This window comes from Balaenoptera acutorostrata, chromosome 3 (genome assembly GCF_949987535.1).
Source record: "Balaenoptera acutorostrata chromosome 3, mBalAcu1.1, whole genome shotgun sequence".
NCBI lineage: Eukaryota > Metazoa > Chordata > Mammalia > Artiodactyla > Balaenopteridae > Balaenoptera > Balaenoptera acutorostrata.
This window is the reverse complement of record NC_080066.1, coordinates 47,322,988-47,340,486: the sequence shown is the minus strand read 5'-3', so window position 1 is coordinate 47,340,486 and position 17,499 is coordinate 47,322,988. Positions and strand designations below refer to the sequence as shown.

Sequence of the window (17,499 nt, the reverse complement as noted above, 5' to 3'; positions counted from 1 at the left end):
AAATGTTGAAATTAATGCTGGCCCCAGACTAATAAAAGATTTCTCTTATAAATGAATTTCATTTACAATGTAATGGCTAAAACATCTGTGACAAATATGAACATGTGGGGAGTCCCCAGTGGCAAACTGTCTACTGTGTTATTAGCAAGTGCTCTTGGAGATACACAGAGATCTTACTAGCTTACTGTACATCTTCCTCAAATGCTCTTTTGTTGTATCCCTCTGTATTCACGCCAACTCCAATTGGATGACCTCGCTCAGGGCTGGTGCCCAAACTGTGCACAGATAATCCCTAGCGGGGGCTTGATGGGAATTTCCATTCTTCAAGGATGCAGGCACAAGCTCACATTGTGACTCAAGTGATGGTACGTTGCAGTCGTATTGCTTTGGTGTGTGGGCTTTGATAGGCTGATGGTGGAATGGCTTTATTTAAAGTATTGCATTACAGACCACATGTGCTCACTATTTTGAGTATTTGTGCCAAACTCCCCAAGGACATCCTACCCCATCACATAAACTGAGCTACACTTGGTGGAAAGCAGATATGTGAAAAAAGCATGCTTTCTTTAGAGTGTCTTGTGAAGGTCCCCTAGGGGATGACACGCCTGCCAATCTTCAAGGCCAAACAAACAGGGGCCAAGTTACTATTTTACAATCATGCAATGCAATGTTAACAAGGAAATTCATATTTATAGAATGCATTTTAATAGATAATTATATCATTAAATGAAGGTTAAAAGAAAAAGCATCACAAGGTCTATTTTAATCTCTAGAAGTTGGAATGAAGGGGAAAGAAACTCTCTGGGGCCTTTCAGCCTTACGTCTCTGCGATGCACCCGGAGCTGCCGGGAAATGAATTATGGTACAGTGGCCTAGAAATTGATACTTGATTTGGGATTCTCTCAGATAATAAAAGATTGTGTCTTTGATCGTCATGATGGCATTTCATGCCACTGTCTCCCCATCTACCTATTCTATGATTTCTCTTCTCCATTAGAGAGGTCTTTGCCTGTCCTCCCGCCTCTGGATTTATAGCAAACTGATCTGCAGGGGCCTGAATTAGGCTGCTCTATGGACTTTCCGGTATTGTTGCCTTGGTTAAGCTCTGTGTAGCCAAAGAAAAGGGACACTGCTGGACTAAGTGACCATTACCTGTGAATAATACTTCTGATTGATCTCAAATTATTGCATGCTGTCTCTGCCTCTATGTGTATTAGAGTAAGTGGGGGCTTTGCCCTTAGCATCTTTAAGTCTTCAAAGGGAAAGGGATAGGAGGGTGGCCTAGGAGATAATCGTGGCAAAGAAGAATCAAAAGGGTAATCCTCTTGCCCCCTACTTCCCGTAGAATGCCTGCCAACCGGAAGAGGGGGAAAATAAGCAAGTCTCCCCCAGCTCTGGATCTCACGCTCTCCTACTCGCTGAGCCCATCTTATCCTTTTTGGGAAGGCAAACGATCAGAAAAGGGGCAAACCTCACTGAACTACAGCCTCGCAGTGTGAGTTCCAGATCATTCTTAAGTAGCTCTTTTTCCGGATAATTTTCCCCAATCATCTCATGCTTCTGGACAAAGGTTTTCTTGCCACCTCCCTGCAAGGCAGGCCTCTTTAAGGATTTTCTGATTCGTTATCTCAATGACTCACACAAGCACAGTCCTGTGCTCGTCTGGCTCTGGGGCAGGCCAGACTTCAGGGTCGGGGCCCCTGTTGGTGGTGAGCGTTCATTACATACCTTTTGAACATCAGACGGAACTCTGGAGAGGAAGTCTAGTAGCTCATCATTGTCGATGGCGTAGGGATTTCGAAGCTTCTTAGTAAATTTATTTATGCCTGAAAAACAGAAATATCGGGAGATCTCTGTCTGTCTGTTGATGTCTCTCTATCCATCTATCTATCTTTAAAAACTCACCTGACTGGGAGAGGGGAAGCAATCACAAGTAAAAATTAGTGTGAAAACAATTACTGGACCTCAAGTCATGCACACGTTGCTGTCATGTGGAATCATTCACAAATGTCTTTTCTTGGAGGAAGGAAAGGGGGATCGTTGGAGAGGGGCTTTGCCTTCTTCAGCTGTGAAAATCCCATTACAATCCCATCAGCAGGGCGGCAGAAACACACACTAAAACTGTGGAGCTCACTGGTTTTTTGGACGACACTGATTAACAGCCTGCTCTGCTAGGAAAATGAATGTCCCAGATGGGAAAAGACCTTCACTAGCCCAAACAAGTCTCTGCTTGGGAGCTCTGGACCAAACCTAGCAGCGGGAGGTGGAGGGTGGGAGTTGTTTTTTTGTTGTTAAAAAGAACCCACAAGAAATCTATCTCCCGCCCCCCGTCCAACTCATTTTCACAGGTTTCTCTTCTCTCACTGCAGAACAGAACTTGACATGTTGATTTTACTTTGATGCTGCAGGAAACTGTGAAAAGTTATTATTGGAAAATTATCTTACTGTGGTTGCTAGCTTAATTTATGGACCGTGGCACTGGTGCGAGGGTTTGGCTAGGCCATGAAGTCGGTGCGGCTGATTTAGGACAACGGTAATTAGAAGGGGGTGTGACGTTTTAAGTTGTCCTTGGTGGCGGCACCTTGGGCACGTGGGCACGTCCAGGACAAGCTCTGCCCACGGTTCCCTCTTCAGAGGAAGGCGCCCCTCCACCAGCTTTTGTCTCCTACTCCGCTCCTAGGAGCTTCTTGGAGGTGTGTGTGCCTGTAGCCAGAGCTTATAAATGTGGTCTTTTCACTAAATGTCAACCCTTTGTGCCAAGTCTTAGAAGCAGAAGGTGGCCTTCTGAAGTTTGCCCACAGAGTGCTTGTTTATCAAGGACCGTATCTGAAGTCCTTGTCAATCTCCGTGATGCTGAACGAATGTTCACATTGGTGGTACCCTGACTGGCTCTTAACTCTGAAGGCAAGGTAACATTTACCTGTTCAATAGTCCACAACAGAGAAGAGGTTTGATGTTTTTCTTCTTTCATTAAATATTATTTTGCCTTCATCTAAGAACTGGACTTTCTGCGAGCCATTACCCCTGACGCAATGCCACACTCCTAGTAGTTCCATTAGAGAGAGTCGGGTTCACATCTGCTTGGCAAATGGGAGCTGGCCATGTTCATAAGTCAAGGGTGCTTGTTGACTGGGCTGGGGAAGACTTTCTGCAAATAACCCCCTTTTTCTCAAGTCAAAGTCACTCTATGCCTTTCTTCCCTCTACCTCCACAGGCAGCTTCATGTTTCTAGCTAAAATTTCCCCCAGTGTTCCTTTAAAATACTCTCCACTGTGTTATTCTAAAGACATTTAATTGTAGCATGGGCTTTTTGGCAAAAGAAAACAGACAAAGCAAAATGATGAAGGGAGACAAAGACGTATTGAGGAAAGATATATCTTCTATTGTTAATTATATATAGTGTGCGCATCTGGAGTCTCTACAAGGAACCGCCAGGCAGGGATAATACCACAGCTGATCAAAACACTGCATTATTAGTCACTGAGAAGATTATAAACCTGCCCAGTAGCTCAAATGCACCAATAAGGGCAGAAGAAGTCCACAAAGCACTCCGACAGTCTATGTTTGAAAAACTTTGTTAGATTAAAAATTATAAGGAACTCAGATTGTGTGCTTCAAAAGCACACCTTGTTTTTTTAAGATGTCACAAGCTCAAATGTCAGTAATTCCACCATATTATCTACCGTGTAAAACCAAGTGTCAAGAGGGGATCATAGAGCCCATGGTCATCTTTAAAGGGCAACTGGGCAAGGAACAAGGGTTTGGGAACAAGAATAGCTGGTTTCCAGTTCTGGTCTCACCATATATTATCAGCTGTAGTTTCAGACAAATTACTTAACCTCCCTGAGCCTTAGATTTCTTATATTAAAATTTGAATAATAAAGACCTATATTATATAGTTCCTTGGGTTGAAGGGAGAATCACATTGGACAACAAAGGCAAGAGGATTCTATAATCTGAAATTCCACCACAATGAAGGGAGCTACCATCATTACTGTAGATGTCAATAAGCCAAGAAAACAAAGCAGGTGGTGATGGAAGAGTCTTTATACTGGCAGGTATGTGACTACATACCAAATTTGGAAGTGGTGGGTTTCTCCAGTAGCATGCTAGATGTACCTTTAGATTTTTTTAACCTAAACAATGCAGGTAGAGCATATCTGCTGTGAATTTTTATGTTTTTTTTTTAGCCGAAGAAAGAAAGTGGGATTTAAATACCAAGGGATTAACATTTGGGAAAGACACTATCATTTAATGATGATAGATTGAATAGATCAGTGGACTAGAATGAGCCCTCTGGTTAAAAAAATAAATCACTCGGAGAAAGAGAGAGGAAAAATCGCATGGCTGCTTTGCACATACGGTCAATAAGGAATAAACACTTGAAACTGAATTAGAACATTTTATGAGTGACTGGCATGTAGCCCTGACTGCAAAATATTGGTGGGGGTGGGTGAGGTGGGGCAGAGGGTCCTTGCTTGCTCCTGTATCAAACACTAAGTGTCTTCCATGTGATATATATTGTACTATCAAATGGAGGTACAAAGTTAAATAAGTCACAGTTTCTTTCCAGAAGCTCAAAATCTGGCTTGGGGAGTTTGTAATCTACCTGGGAAAATCAGAAGTGGCTAAGATCAGAACTGAAAAAGTATAATTAGAGCATCTATGATGAAGAACAGAATGGAAGGAATATGGGAAACCTCTCAAAAGGTACAGAAAACCTCCATGGGATCTAATCCTCAAAGGTGCCTTGCCTTCTAGAAACACATACAACAAACAAATGACTGAAATTCAGTAGATACAGTTTTCTAGAGAAAATTCCCTCTTAAACCACTTCTAACTTAATTTTCATAATTACACTCCCAAATAAGAGAGGTGGTGAGCTCAAAAAATGCCATCTATGTAGATCACAGGTATTAAACTTGCAGACTCATCCACTCATAAAATATTTGCCAAGTACCCACTAAAGATCTACTACCTATATGTAGCTGCACTAGGAATTATACGGTTAAAGAGGAAAGAAAGTATCTCACCATTTAAAACCTTACAATAAAGTTGGTGAGTCAAGGAATATTCCCCACAGCCATCATGAAACTAGGCTGCTTTCATAGACTTATGTTAAATAATTGTGCTACTTAATAAATACTTATACAAAAATGTTATTTGGATGTAAAGAATAGGGAAATATGAACACAGAGTTAAAAAATTTTGTTCCAAAAGGTTAAAAAACATTGCACAAAAAAATTTAACGATCTTATCCACCACTTCAGGACTCAATGAAAATGAGTAAGTAACTTAGGATAAGAAATAGTCTTTTGATGCTTAATAAGGTTAAAAGGAAAACTAGAAATTTAAGATGTATAAAGTTGTCTTCTTCTACATGATAAATTCTCTGCCAAGAATATGATCATGTAAGAGATGTGCAAAGGAAAGTCCTGGATCTGTGCTAGCTAATAACTAACTTGTCTTGGAAAAGAATAAGTCCTAACAGAATGGCAGAATATATTCCATGATGGTATGGCAGGTTTTACATGATGAGAAGAGGCAACAGATCATGTGATAAGTCAAGGCTTATCTATGGTAAGCTCATCAATAAACTATAAACCTCTGTCTAGAACATAAAACTAAAGAATGAGACACAGAACATAAAGATCAAAGGGTTATTTTCATCCAGGAGAGCATCTTAAACTCCATGCTATTTCATAATTTCATCCATAAGCTGAACAATAAATAGAACAGTGTCTCATTAAGTAGATGCAAAAAGTTGGTGTTGAAAAGCTGCCAAGAACTTGAAGGATAAGACGAGAAGTCAAAGGGATGTGGGGTAAATTGAAAGATGGATTGGAATCCCAATACTGACAATCTAAGGAAGAAATATAGTATAGTCTTCTTTCTGGATGGAGAGATGCAGAAAAGCAAATCAAGTATATACCAGAAGGATGAAGAAATCACGTGCAACAGTATTTAACAAGCTGACCGTCAACTCACACCAACTTAAAAAAGAGCAAAACACTGGCCAAATAGTTGTAATTTTGGATCAAGTTCTTGTTAGGGTCAGACAACAGTTTTAAGATCTGTGTTTTAAATGTGATCAGCAAATGGACTGAGAAACTAACACTTAACGAAAAACAAGAAAGAATGAGATTATTCAATCTATACAGATAACATTCAGTAGTATATGAGTATTCAGGGAAATGCTTTTATAAAATACGTATTCCTTCTTAATCAATGGGCCCCTGAAAAGCTCCATGCTCTCTTTCCTAAAGGTCAAATATGGGCCAATGTGCTAAAACTGAAAAACACAACAGAAAAACAAACAAAAACTAAGCATGGATATGAGATGACTTTCTCCAAGAGTAAGAGTCATCAAGTATTAAAATGGACCCCTGAAGAGGGAGTTAGAATATCTTTTCCTTTTCTAGGGCTTGTTACAAAGGAGAGAGACTTTATGTAATAGGATTTTCACCTTCTGGATAAAATAGAGAATGGATTATGAATGGATTATGCTCTCTCAAAATCATTCTATTTCTGAAATGTTATGAGTTATTCCATTTTTCCCATGACTTTTCCCATTTCTGAATGTCTAGGTTTGGCCTTCCTCATCAGCAGGATTCTGCCTGGGTTCTCTTTGGAAATGGTCTACATTTAATGGTTTTAGAAATATTATAGCTCCCCCTCTCCCTGGCATTTGCAGGCTTTCAGCTTTTGCTTAAAGATGAATGCATCTCAACACAGTCACTTACATTTGGAACTTCTCTGAACCTCTCTTAACATCTGAAGATCCCTAGAAGTAACTATGGTTAAGAACTGAGAAGTGGGGCTTCCCTGGTGGCGCAGTGGTTAGGAGTCTGCCTGCCAATGCAGGGTACATGGGTTCGAGCCCTGGTCTGTGAAGATCCCACATGCCGCAGAGCAGCTAGGCCTGTGAGCCACAACTACTGAGCCTGCGCGTCTGGAGCCTGTGTTCCGCAATGGGAGAGGCCACGACAGTGAGAGGCCCGCGCACCGGGATGAAGAGTGGCCCCCGCTCGCTGGAACTGGAGAAAGCCCTCGCACAGAAACGAAGACCCAACACAGCCAAAAATAAATAAATAAATAAATAAAATTAAAAAAAAAAAAAAAAAGAACTGAGCAGTGGTCACAGGAGCTGAGCAATGGAAAACCAGAACTGATAGATTCTTCCAGAAAAGGGTTGATTGCTTCTCCAATTAACTGCAATGCACTCTCCTTATATCAACCCAGCGCCCACCCAGCAAGAGACACAAATATTCACAAAGTTGCTTGTAATTTTTCCAATTGCTAGCTTGAGTAGTAAATCAAGTCCTGAAATTTATTTCCAGTTTGCTGTTTTTGTTTCTACTTTTGTTAAAAGCAGCTAAACTTTATATAGGCTCACCAATTCCCCTGGTAAATAATAGCTTTTTCTTTCCTTTCAGGAACTGGTTAGGTAGTCAGTGAGGGTCCCTCCCTTTCACCTCACTGCTTCTGGATTTAAGTATTGGGTTAGGTTATTTTTTTCCTTCCAGGGGAGATAAAGTGTCAGGAGCAGGCTAGCAGTGGCTAGATCTACTTTTACATAATATAAAGGGCAAGATGCAGGTGTTTGCTCACTCTGAATAACAGTGTTTCCTGAAAGTTACTGGGCCACAGCAGTATATTATTCAAGAGTATTTATGACTCTGAAAGCCCAAAGGGAAATAGCATGCACAATCACATTTTTATTTGATTGCAATTATGCAAGAGGCCTATAAATATCTATGCTGATCCTTCACGTAACTGGCCTTTTCAGGGAGGTCCTGGAAGTTTTTGTTCCCCAAATACTTTTCTTAATCTCATGTTTAACTGCCAACAAGAGCACATTTAAAGTTTATAGCCACACTTTAAAAATGAGTAATTGGTTCTTACCTGGAATTGATTGCTAGCAAAAGGACCGTGCCAAACTTACCCCAGATTAAAATGATGTACCGCAGTGGAATGAAATACAAAGTGATGGTGGCAACTGCCAGTATCAAACAGGCCAGGAATGAAAGGAATGGGACCGTCCAGTTAAATGTGCTGTAGACAAACCACATACATGTCATTTTCTCTGATGCTCAAGAACAGCTGTAGATTCATTTTGCCATGTTTACTTCTTAGTTTATACACATGAAAAAGGTCTATTGGAAATGTTTCTTCTCAAAACTTGGAGATAAAAGTCTGCCAAACTGATTGGGCACTGGAAAAACATTCTTGAGGAGAAAGTCACAAGACCAACTGCCATTCGGCTTGTCAGAATCTTGGTGACTTTGCCTTCCTGGAACCTACAGTACTGAAGAGAAGACTTTGGCTCTCAAAAGTGATTAAACACTGCAATACTGTTATGTGGCCCTGTGCATGCAGAGCTTCAAAACGAAAGGCGAGTTAGGTCACTTCAAAGTCAATATTTCTCTCTCAATTAACACGTGGTTGCCAGTAAATATTGAGAAAAGGGAGTATATTAGTACAGTGCTTTTGCATTTTTCTAATAACTTATATTTAGAATTTCCAGACTCACTGACTCCAGAAGGTTAATAATGCCCTGAAATGGGCTGGGGAGCATCTGGCTATAAACCATTACACCACCAACCCATAGACAATGTAGGGAATGTTGCTGTATATTAATTTCACAAGGCCCTTGGCTCCTTTTGTTCTATCTATTGCCTGCTTTGACTTGAGATCTAGAATATGGGATGTAGAACTGAATGTACTGTGGAAATCCTTGCACAATCCTAGAAAGTGATCGTTAAATCCAGTGCCCTGATGAAAGCTCATGAGTGTCTGGGGCATTTCTTCTTCTGGGCCTTCATCTTCACTGAGATGAAAGATTTATTTCTGTTGTCTTTTTTCTTTGGGGGGGTGGGTGTTAGGGGATTTGGGGAGAGCAGCTTATAACAGTTATTGGGCACTTAATATGTGCCACTGTCCTAAGATTTTTTTTATATATTTAGATTGTAATGCTCACAAGTAAGGATTATCCCCCTTTTACAGATGAGCAAATCAAGCCTGAAATTAGGAGTCTGGTGTTAACATATACACACTACTATATATAAAATAGGTAAACAACAAGGACCTACTCTATAACACAGGGAACTATACTCAGTATCTTATAATAACCTATAATGGAAAAGAATCTGAAAAAGAATATATATATATACACATACATACATACACAACATTGTAAACTAACTATACTTCAATAACAAATTAAAAAAATATAAGAGCAATCCAGTTATACCTCACCCTCTTGTTAAAAATTGTTATTAATATTTTAAATCTTTGCCTATGGAGAGATACAATATTATGTACACATGTGTGTGTATTTAATGTCTCACTTCTTTAAATTATAAGCAAAGGTGAATGCATTTTAATATGATTGTTGGTCATTTTAATGTGTTTCTTAGTGATATCCAGCTTATTTCCTTGCCAGAGGCAACTGTTCAGGGAAGTGCTTAAGAAAATTGATTTTATAAGCAAACTGACATGGGTTTGAGTTCAAGCTCTACCTCTAAAAGTTGAGTGACTAGAGGAAAGTGTTTCAATCAATCTGAAAAATAATTTCTTCTCTAAAGAATGGGAATAATAATAATACCTATAGCATAGAGTTTTGCTAGAATTAAACAGGTACTTGCATTTACAATAGCTCTGGTAACACGTGAAAGATGGTTAAATTAGTTTTCATATTAAATTTTTATCTTAAGTTTTGTTTCCAAAAAAAAAAAAAAAAAAGGAAAGAAGTTACTATTTGTCTATCCCCCTCCCCCGCTTTGATGTTTTCCTCAAATAAAATCTCTTTGGATACTAAAGAAATCAGTCCTTTGTCATATTTGTTGCAAACATTTTCCCAGTTTGTTGCTTTCTTACCTTTTTAAAAAGTCTCATTTATAATTTTTTAAAGATAAAAATTATGTATTTTACATGACCAAATTCATCAATGTTTTTCCCTGCTGATTTTTAGATTTGGTATTTCTTGTAAAAGACTTCCCCTAGTCAAGTGACTTGACATCAAGAATTTGAATAATCAATATTTCCCCCACTCCTTTATCATATTGCTTTCTATGTTATTTTAAATGTCTACATATTTGTAGGTCCATTCCTGACTATTCTCTTCCATAGCAGAATTTGTAGTAGAACTTTTTAGTAGGCAACCTCACAATATTTGAGAAAATGTTATGGATGCCACAATTGCTCCTTTTATGCCAGGGCAAGAAATTTAACCTGCAAATATCTTTGCGCAAGGACGCAGGGATAGTACATGAATGTGTGATGCAGTATGGTTTGTAGTAGTTAAAAAAGAAATTAGCTTCAGTATCATCAATAAGATAATATCTAAATAAAATAAATATCTAAACTTATGTAAATAAAGAGGAAAAACTAAATAGATTTACACTCTGCAATATAATACAGCTTTAAAAAACAATGAGAATATGAAAAGAACACCCACAAAAATACCTTTGCCCTCAACACAGAGGTTCAAAGCTAGATACAGTGAAAAACTAAGTTTCAGAAATATGTAAGTATGTATATATACACACACACACACACACATATTGAGAAAACCTCTGGAGGATATACTCCAAACTGTGAATGATAGCTCAATATGATGGGGGAGAGGGAAAGAAAGAGGGAAGATGGAGCTACAGAGAATAACAGGAAGCTTTCTGTTTGATTACTTTTATAATGGATGTATATCACATAATCAAAATAAATAAAAATATAAAATCAATAAATTAAAACTGAAATAAACAAATAAAAACAAATACCAATCTGTGTGCCCTATTTTTGTTTTCGTTGTTGTTGCTTTTTAAAGCAGAGACATAGTAAGTGTCAGATCCTGGATGCCAATCCACAGGTAGGTAGCAATGCACCCGTCTCTTTTCCATTAGGTGAGCTTAAGCAATGTACTCTACTTCTCTGTGCTTTAATTTTCCCATCTGTAAAGTGGGAATAATGACTTTCTACTTTATAGAGATGCTGAGGGGATTCAATGAATTAATAAATGTAAACCCCTTAAAAACAATATCTGGCACATAGTAATTATTCAGTAAATGTTAGCTAGCCTCATTTTTCTTGTTGTTATTGCACAAAAGTGACATAAATATGAAAAAAGCTAATTATATCAGGTAGCATTTTGAAGATAATAAAAACTATGAAAAATGTATGGAACTACTTTTTATAAAGAAATATACATTATGGCTCCTTTTCTAAAAATAGCAAACCTGCCTTTAAAAAAAGTTAAATAATAGCTAAATAATTTTTAATACCTTGAAAAAAAAGAGAAAGCCACCATTAGGCTGACATAAAAATAAGAAAACATCAGAGTGTAAAATATATTGCAAGAATTCTGGAGATTACCAACCTCCAAAGTCAATTTCACTCTAATAATTTCTGCCAAATATTGAAATTTTGAACTTCTGCATCTGTTACCTGCACAGGAGGGCAGAAGATAAAGCCTAGGGCCTCCACAAAGGAAGATTCAAGTAGAAGAACACTGCATAAAACTTACATTTTCAGGGTAAGGATGAATTGAGAGAGACAGACAGACAGAAAGACAGACAGACAGAGACAAAAAAAGGAAGAAAGGAAGGGAGGGACAAATCCACCATATATAAGTGGATGCAGAGAACTCTCTTGTGTGTCACGATGCTAGTGCCAGGATTTATCATCTGAGTTTATGCTACCAGTATACTCTGAAAAGCCTCAGCAAAAAATTTAATTAAAAAAAGAGATCCCAGGTTGAGTCACCCCAAAGTGACTCGAGCAATAATCCTCTCTAAGGAAATGCACTATCAACTCAGATATCTGAGTATGCCTCACACACACACAAATCCAAGGAATATGAGTTCATAATTAAAACTGCAAAATATAAAAGGACACACAGCATCATGAGTAAGAGCCAGCAGAAGTAACAGCAAAATCCCAAACAAAAGACTTCAAATACGGAAAGCAAACACAATATGTTAAATAATAATGTTTAAAGATATGTTAAATAAATAATGTTTAGAAGTCATAAAACAGAGGCTGAAAAATATAGTCAAGGAAGAGATGATGAAAATGACCAAGAAGATGTGAAAACAAAGCAAGGAGAACTTTAAAAAGAAATACAGTGATTAAAGTTAAGACCCCCACGCATGGATTAAACTGGATTTTAAATATCAGAGGAAATAAGATTGTGCAAGATAGTCCAAAGAAAGTACTTAGAAGGCATCACAAAGAGCAAAAAGATAGAAGATGTCAAAGAGAAGAGACATGGAACATAGATTAACTGACTGAATTGACTGGGAAGATGATAACAGTAACAATTAATATTAGACTGTGGTAATAAGCCATGCTGTAAACTCTAGGGTAACAACAACAACAACAACAACAAAAAATGGCAAAAGGGTGCTTATATATAGAGGAAAATAGAAGAAAATTACAGAAAATAATGAAAAAAACCCAAAAAACAGAGCAAGGGCAAAAAAGACACAATAAAAACCACAGGTTTAAATCTAAGTATATCAGTAACCACATTAAATTTGCATGCACTACATGCTGCAAGTAAAAGACAGTGACTCTCAGAAACAAGAGAGATATCTAAACAGGTTGAAAGAAAGTGATAGAAAACTTGTATTATGAAGAAAGCACCAAAAGGAAGACGGTATAGCCATATCATTAGTTAAACAAGACATTAAGGCCGATTTTTAAAATCAGTCACTTTCTATTGATTAATGATCCAATTCAACAGGAAAATACAACAATTTTAACATGTGCAAACCAAATAACATAACTTCAGAATATAGAAAGCAAAACCTGATCAAACTACAAAGAGTAGACAAATCCATGACCCCAGTGGAAGGTTTTAACACACATCTTTAATTAATACAAGAAGAACCAAAAATAAAGACCAGTATGAGTATAAAAGATTTGAACACCATCAACAAATTTAATCAATGAATATATATAAAATAATACACTCAATAACCTTCTTTTCAAAAATTTATAAAAGTTGGCCATTTGTTAGAAATTAAGCAATATACTTCTTGGCAAGGAAGAAATAAAAATAGAAATTAGAAAAAAGTTTTTACTAAATGTGAATTGATAATGAGTATCAGTGCCTAAATGTTTGGCATGGAGCTAAGCATTTAGGAAACTGTAGCACTTTAAGTGCTTACATTAGGAAAACAGAAAGATTGAAAATAAATGATCTAGTTATCCATCTTAAAGAGTTAGAATAAGAATAGTAAATTAATCTGAAAGAAACTAGAAGGAAGAAAGTAATAAAAATAAGAGTAGTAATTAATGGAAAAGAAAACAGGCAACAGGGAAGATTAACAAAGGCAAATGATGGTTCTTGCTAAAGACTAACAATTGATAAATGACTGTCAAGAAGAAAGAAGGGAAAACACAATTTTGAGGATAAAAAAGTGAACAATGCTACAGATTCTACTGTCATCAAAGATAGTAAGAGGATTTTATAAACAACTTCATGTCAAAAAGTAGAAAATTTAAATGAAATGGAAAAACTCTTAGAAAATGACAACTTACAGAAATAGATATGAGAAGAAATAGAATAGCTGAACAGATCTCTATATATACTACAGAAACTGAATATTTAATTAAAATCTTCCCTGAAAGAAAACTCCAGGCCCAGATACTTCACTAGAAAATTATATAAAATCTTAAAGGAAGTAATTACACCAGGCTTACACAGACTCTTCCAGATAATGGTAAAGAGAGAACACTGCCCACCTATTGTATGAGTCTAGAATAACCTTCACACCATAAAGAATTTTCAAGAACAGAAAACTATATATCAGATCTCACTGATGGTCACAGCTGCAAAAATCCTAGGCAAAAAAATTGTAAATAAAATCCCAGCATATATAAAGAGATTGGATAGCATGATGAAGCTGAGTTTATTCCAGAAATGTAAGATTGGTTTAATATTTTAAAATCAATCATAATTATATACCACATTAACAAAAATAGGAGAAAACAAAAACAACCATAAGATTATCTCAATGAATGCAGATAAAAAGTTTGACAAAACTCAACCTACATTCATGATAAAAACTCTCAGCAAACTAGGAATAAAAGGGAAATTCCTTAAGCTAATAAAGCACCTTTACAAAAACCTACAGAAAACAACATTCTTAAGGGTAAAATGTTGAAAGCTTTCTCTCTGAGATCGTGTGTGAGAAAGGAATGTTCACTAACAACAATTCTGTTCAACACTGTACTGGAGCTACTAGCCAGTACAATAAAGCAAGAAAACAAAGTAAAATGTATAAGGACTGAAAAATAAGAAAGAAAAAAAATTATTCCTGGATGATATGTTTATGTAATACAACATCCAGAATAATAATCTTCATATAAAAATTAAGATAATTAAGTTTATCAAGGTTGACAGATTCAAAGTCAATGTAGGAATATTAATTTCACTTTTATATCCCAGTAACAAACAGGTAGAGATGAAATCTGAAAAAAAAGATACCCTTTAAAATAGCATGAAACAAATCAAGTATTTCAGACTATATCTCACAAAAATGTGTCAAATTTTTATACATAAAACTCTCAAATACTGAGATAAATTAACGACGATCTAAGTAGATGAAGGAATACATTACATTCATATGTTAGAAAACTTAAATTTTAACAAGATGTCAATTTTTTCCCAATTAATGCAATCCTTATAAAGATCTCAATGATCATTTGCTTGTGTGCAAGTGCATGGTGTGTCACGTGTGTTTATGTGTTGGATGCTAAAAGTGGAGATATGTACCAGACACATTCGTACACACCCTGTCAGATTAGCCCTCCCAACAGCCAAGTCAGTTAGTCATGTATTTTTCTCTCGGCAACCCACAGTTTTAGTGGTAAAATGTTTAAATGTTTCACAGTTTTTTAAAAATTTAAGACACAGAGGAAGAAGGTCAAAGCAATTTACCAAAAATAATACTCATAATCGTTAATATTTTTATGTGATTACTAAAGGCCATCCACTGGTTTAAACTCTTTATAGGCACTAATTCATCCAGGAATGTTATGAAGTAGGAATTATTATTATGCCCATTCTACAGATGAGAACTTGAGTCAGAAAAGGTAATAATTGGCCCCAATCACTTACTCCCAGTGTAAGTGGCAGAACTGGGATCTGAATCCAGAGAGTTGGCTCAAGAGCCTACACTCACTGTCTGTATAGTAGACATTTCAGAAAATGTAAGATGGCACATTTTACTCATTTAATCTCCTGAATATTCCTGCTTGTAAGACTGAGGACTTAATTCAAAGATATTGGCACTAACACTCAAAAACTTACTAGACTGTCACTCCAGCTACCGTGGAGTATCTTGTCTTTCATAGAAGGCCCAAGATTGAAGAACTCTGATAAATCAAAGCTTTCCATCTCAAAATTAAACAATTTGTTAAATATTTTCATAGAAATCCCCAGATTTCCTGAGTTGGCAGCTCCCCAAATTCTAAATAGGAAATCCCTGACTCAAACCTTTCAATGAATGAAAAAATCCAAGGAATCCCCATTCATTCATTCAACTCTTCAGGTTCACTAACACATCCTAAGAATATCTTTGACAAAATTTCAAAACAAAAACCAGAAATTATTGTGACCACATCCAGTAAGGTGGGGAAAACTCCATCCTAGAGTTCCTCTCCCAACTGGGTGCCCCACTAGTTGACCTTTGTGTCAATGAAGTCATTATTTTCCTCATTTCCTAGGCACGGAAAAATGAAGTCCTCTGACTCTTCTACCCATGGAAACAGAAACGAGGGTCATAAAATCCTGTAGACCATTCTTTTGTGATTTACCCACATGATGCTTTCCTTCATACATGCATGGTTTTCACCCCAGTTTGTGAACTCTCCCCTCACAACTGGTCTCCTATCCTCACCTTGGTCTTTCTGCCTTCATTCTCTGTCCCTTAAACATGTAACTTTAGATAAAATATAAGATACATCAATCTATCATTCCCCACGTGCTCACCGTCATTCAAACTTCACTTATCCTGCTTTGTCATCTTCATTGCTTAGTATTTCATAATATTACTTCAAAGAAGTTCTTCTTCCTAGGAATGTGCCTTCTAAGCCTTACTCTGGGACATTTGCAGGGAAGACTCCCCTGTCCTAGGTCTACCTTAATTTCACTATCTCCTCTGTGGAGATTTCCCTCACCACTCAAGGACACAAGTGTTGGAGCCATCACTCTATAATGACAGGACATACAAGATAACTCAGTATTCTGATCCACCCTCTCTGCTGCCTGGGATAATATAAATGCCACATGTTAAGCAAATGTTAGCCTGATGCATGCATACATTTGAAATCTGTATACAATGAAAGAAGGTAATTAGAGAATGTAGAGAAAAGAAAATACCGTTCACTCCATGTAAATGCAAAATCACCAGGGTCTTCGCTGTCAGTAGCAGGGAAGCCTTGCTCTGAGAGATTTATGTAAGTCTATTTATTTGTTAGCTGCCAAAAGTTGGGTAAAAGTTTTCCTGGTCCTTATGCACTGAATTACAATGGAATTCCAACAGAGTTACACATGACGTTGTACTTGAATGCCCAGTGGGAACTTTAAGGTCACTGTAATAATGAATGGCCAAAGAATTAATAGGAGTTGAGCCTCATGTGCCTTCCTGTGTTGCAGCTGGGTAGAACAGTGCTCTGTTCATGGCTGAAAATACGTCTCAGACGTGGCCACCACAGCTGTGTCGGGCACAGCCGCCGTCAAAAGCGCTGTAGAGTTGGGGGCCTGTTTAAATCACTCTGCCCTCTTCTCATCAGACACAGTTCCTTGACCATTATCAACTACACAACAGCTACATTTGTCTATTAACAGACATTCAAACATGGAGATACTTTTACCAAAGGACATGGCCTTCTTGCCGCAGTCTGGCCCCCGCTCCACATCCTCTTATCTTCTTTGCTGCCAGTCCCTCCCTCACTCAATTTTTTTCATTTGCTTTTCCATCCACTCAAGGCCCTGCATGACCAGCCACATTTCCAGGCTCTGCCACGTCCATCCCCAGTGGCACAGACATACTGACACCCCTCCATCTCCCTGTATCTAGCACAGTCTTGGGCTTTGAGCCTCTGCACAAAGGTGCCCACCTACTGAAGCCCCCATTCATCAACTCTGTGCCCAGCTAGCTCTTCTCATTCTCAGAGATGCTGATAAGTTGTTGCTTCTTCAGAACTTTCCTTTGTTTCTCTCTCTCTCCTACAACCTTCCTGGGATGTAGGACCTCCCCATGCATCCTACCTAACCTCTATCTAGCATCAATGCTATTCTAATTGTCTTATTAGTGTTCTTCTCCCTCATTGGAAAATAGATTCCTACAGAGAGGGAAGTGGGGAGTGGCAAGACGGGGGCGGGGGTTTAAAAAGTACAAACTACTATGTATAAAATAAGCTACAGGAATATATTGTACAACACAGGGAGTATACCCAATATTTTATAATAACTTTAAATGGAATATAATC

General features: G+C 37.6%; 1 protein-coding gene across 6 annotated transcripts in view; it reads right to left on the bottom strand.

Annotated features, from left to right (window-relative positions):
• The window catches only part of MCTP2 (multiple C2 and transmembrane domain containing 2), a 259,896-nt gene that overhangs the window by 2,478 nt on the left and 239,919 nt on the right, over window positions 1-17,499 (bottom strand). For all 6 annotated transcript variants that reach the window (XM_057544190.1, XM_007164994.2, XM_007164995.2 and 3 more), the window contains 2 exons: window positions 7,946-8,055; window positions 1,729-1,826 (listed from right to left, as the gene is read on the bottom strand). In XM_057544190.1, the coding sequence (XP_057400173.1) occupies window positions 1,729-1,826; window positions 7,946-8,055 (208 nt within the window). The remainder of the gene's footprint in view (window positions 1-1,728; window positions 1,827-7,945; window positions 8,056-17,499) is intronic.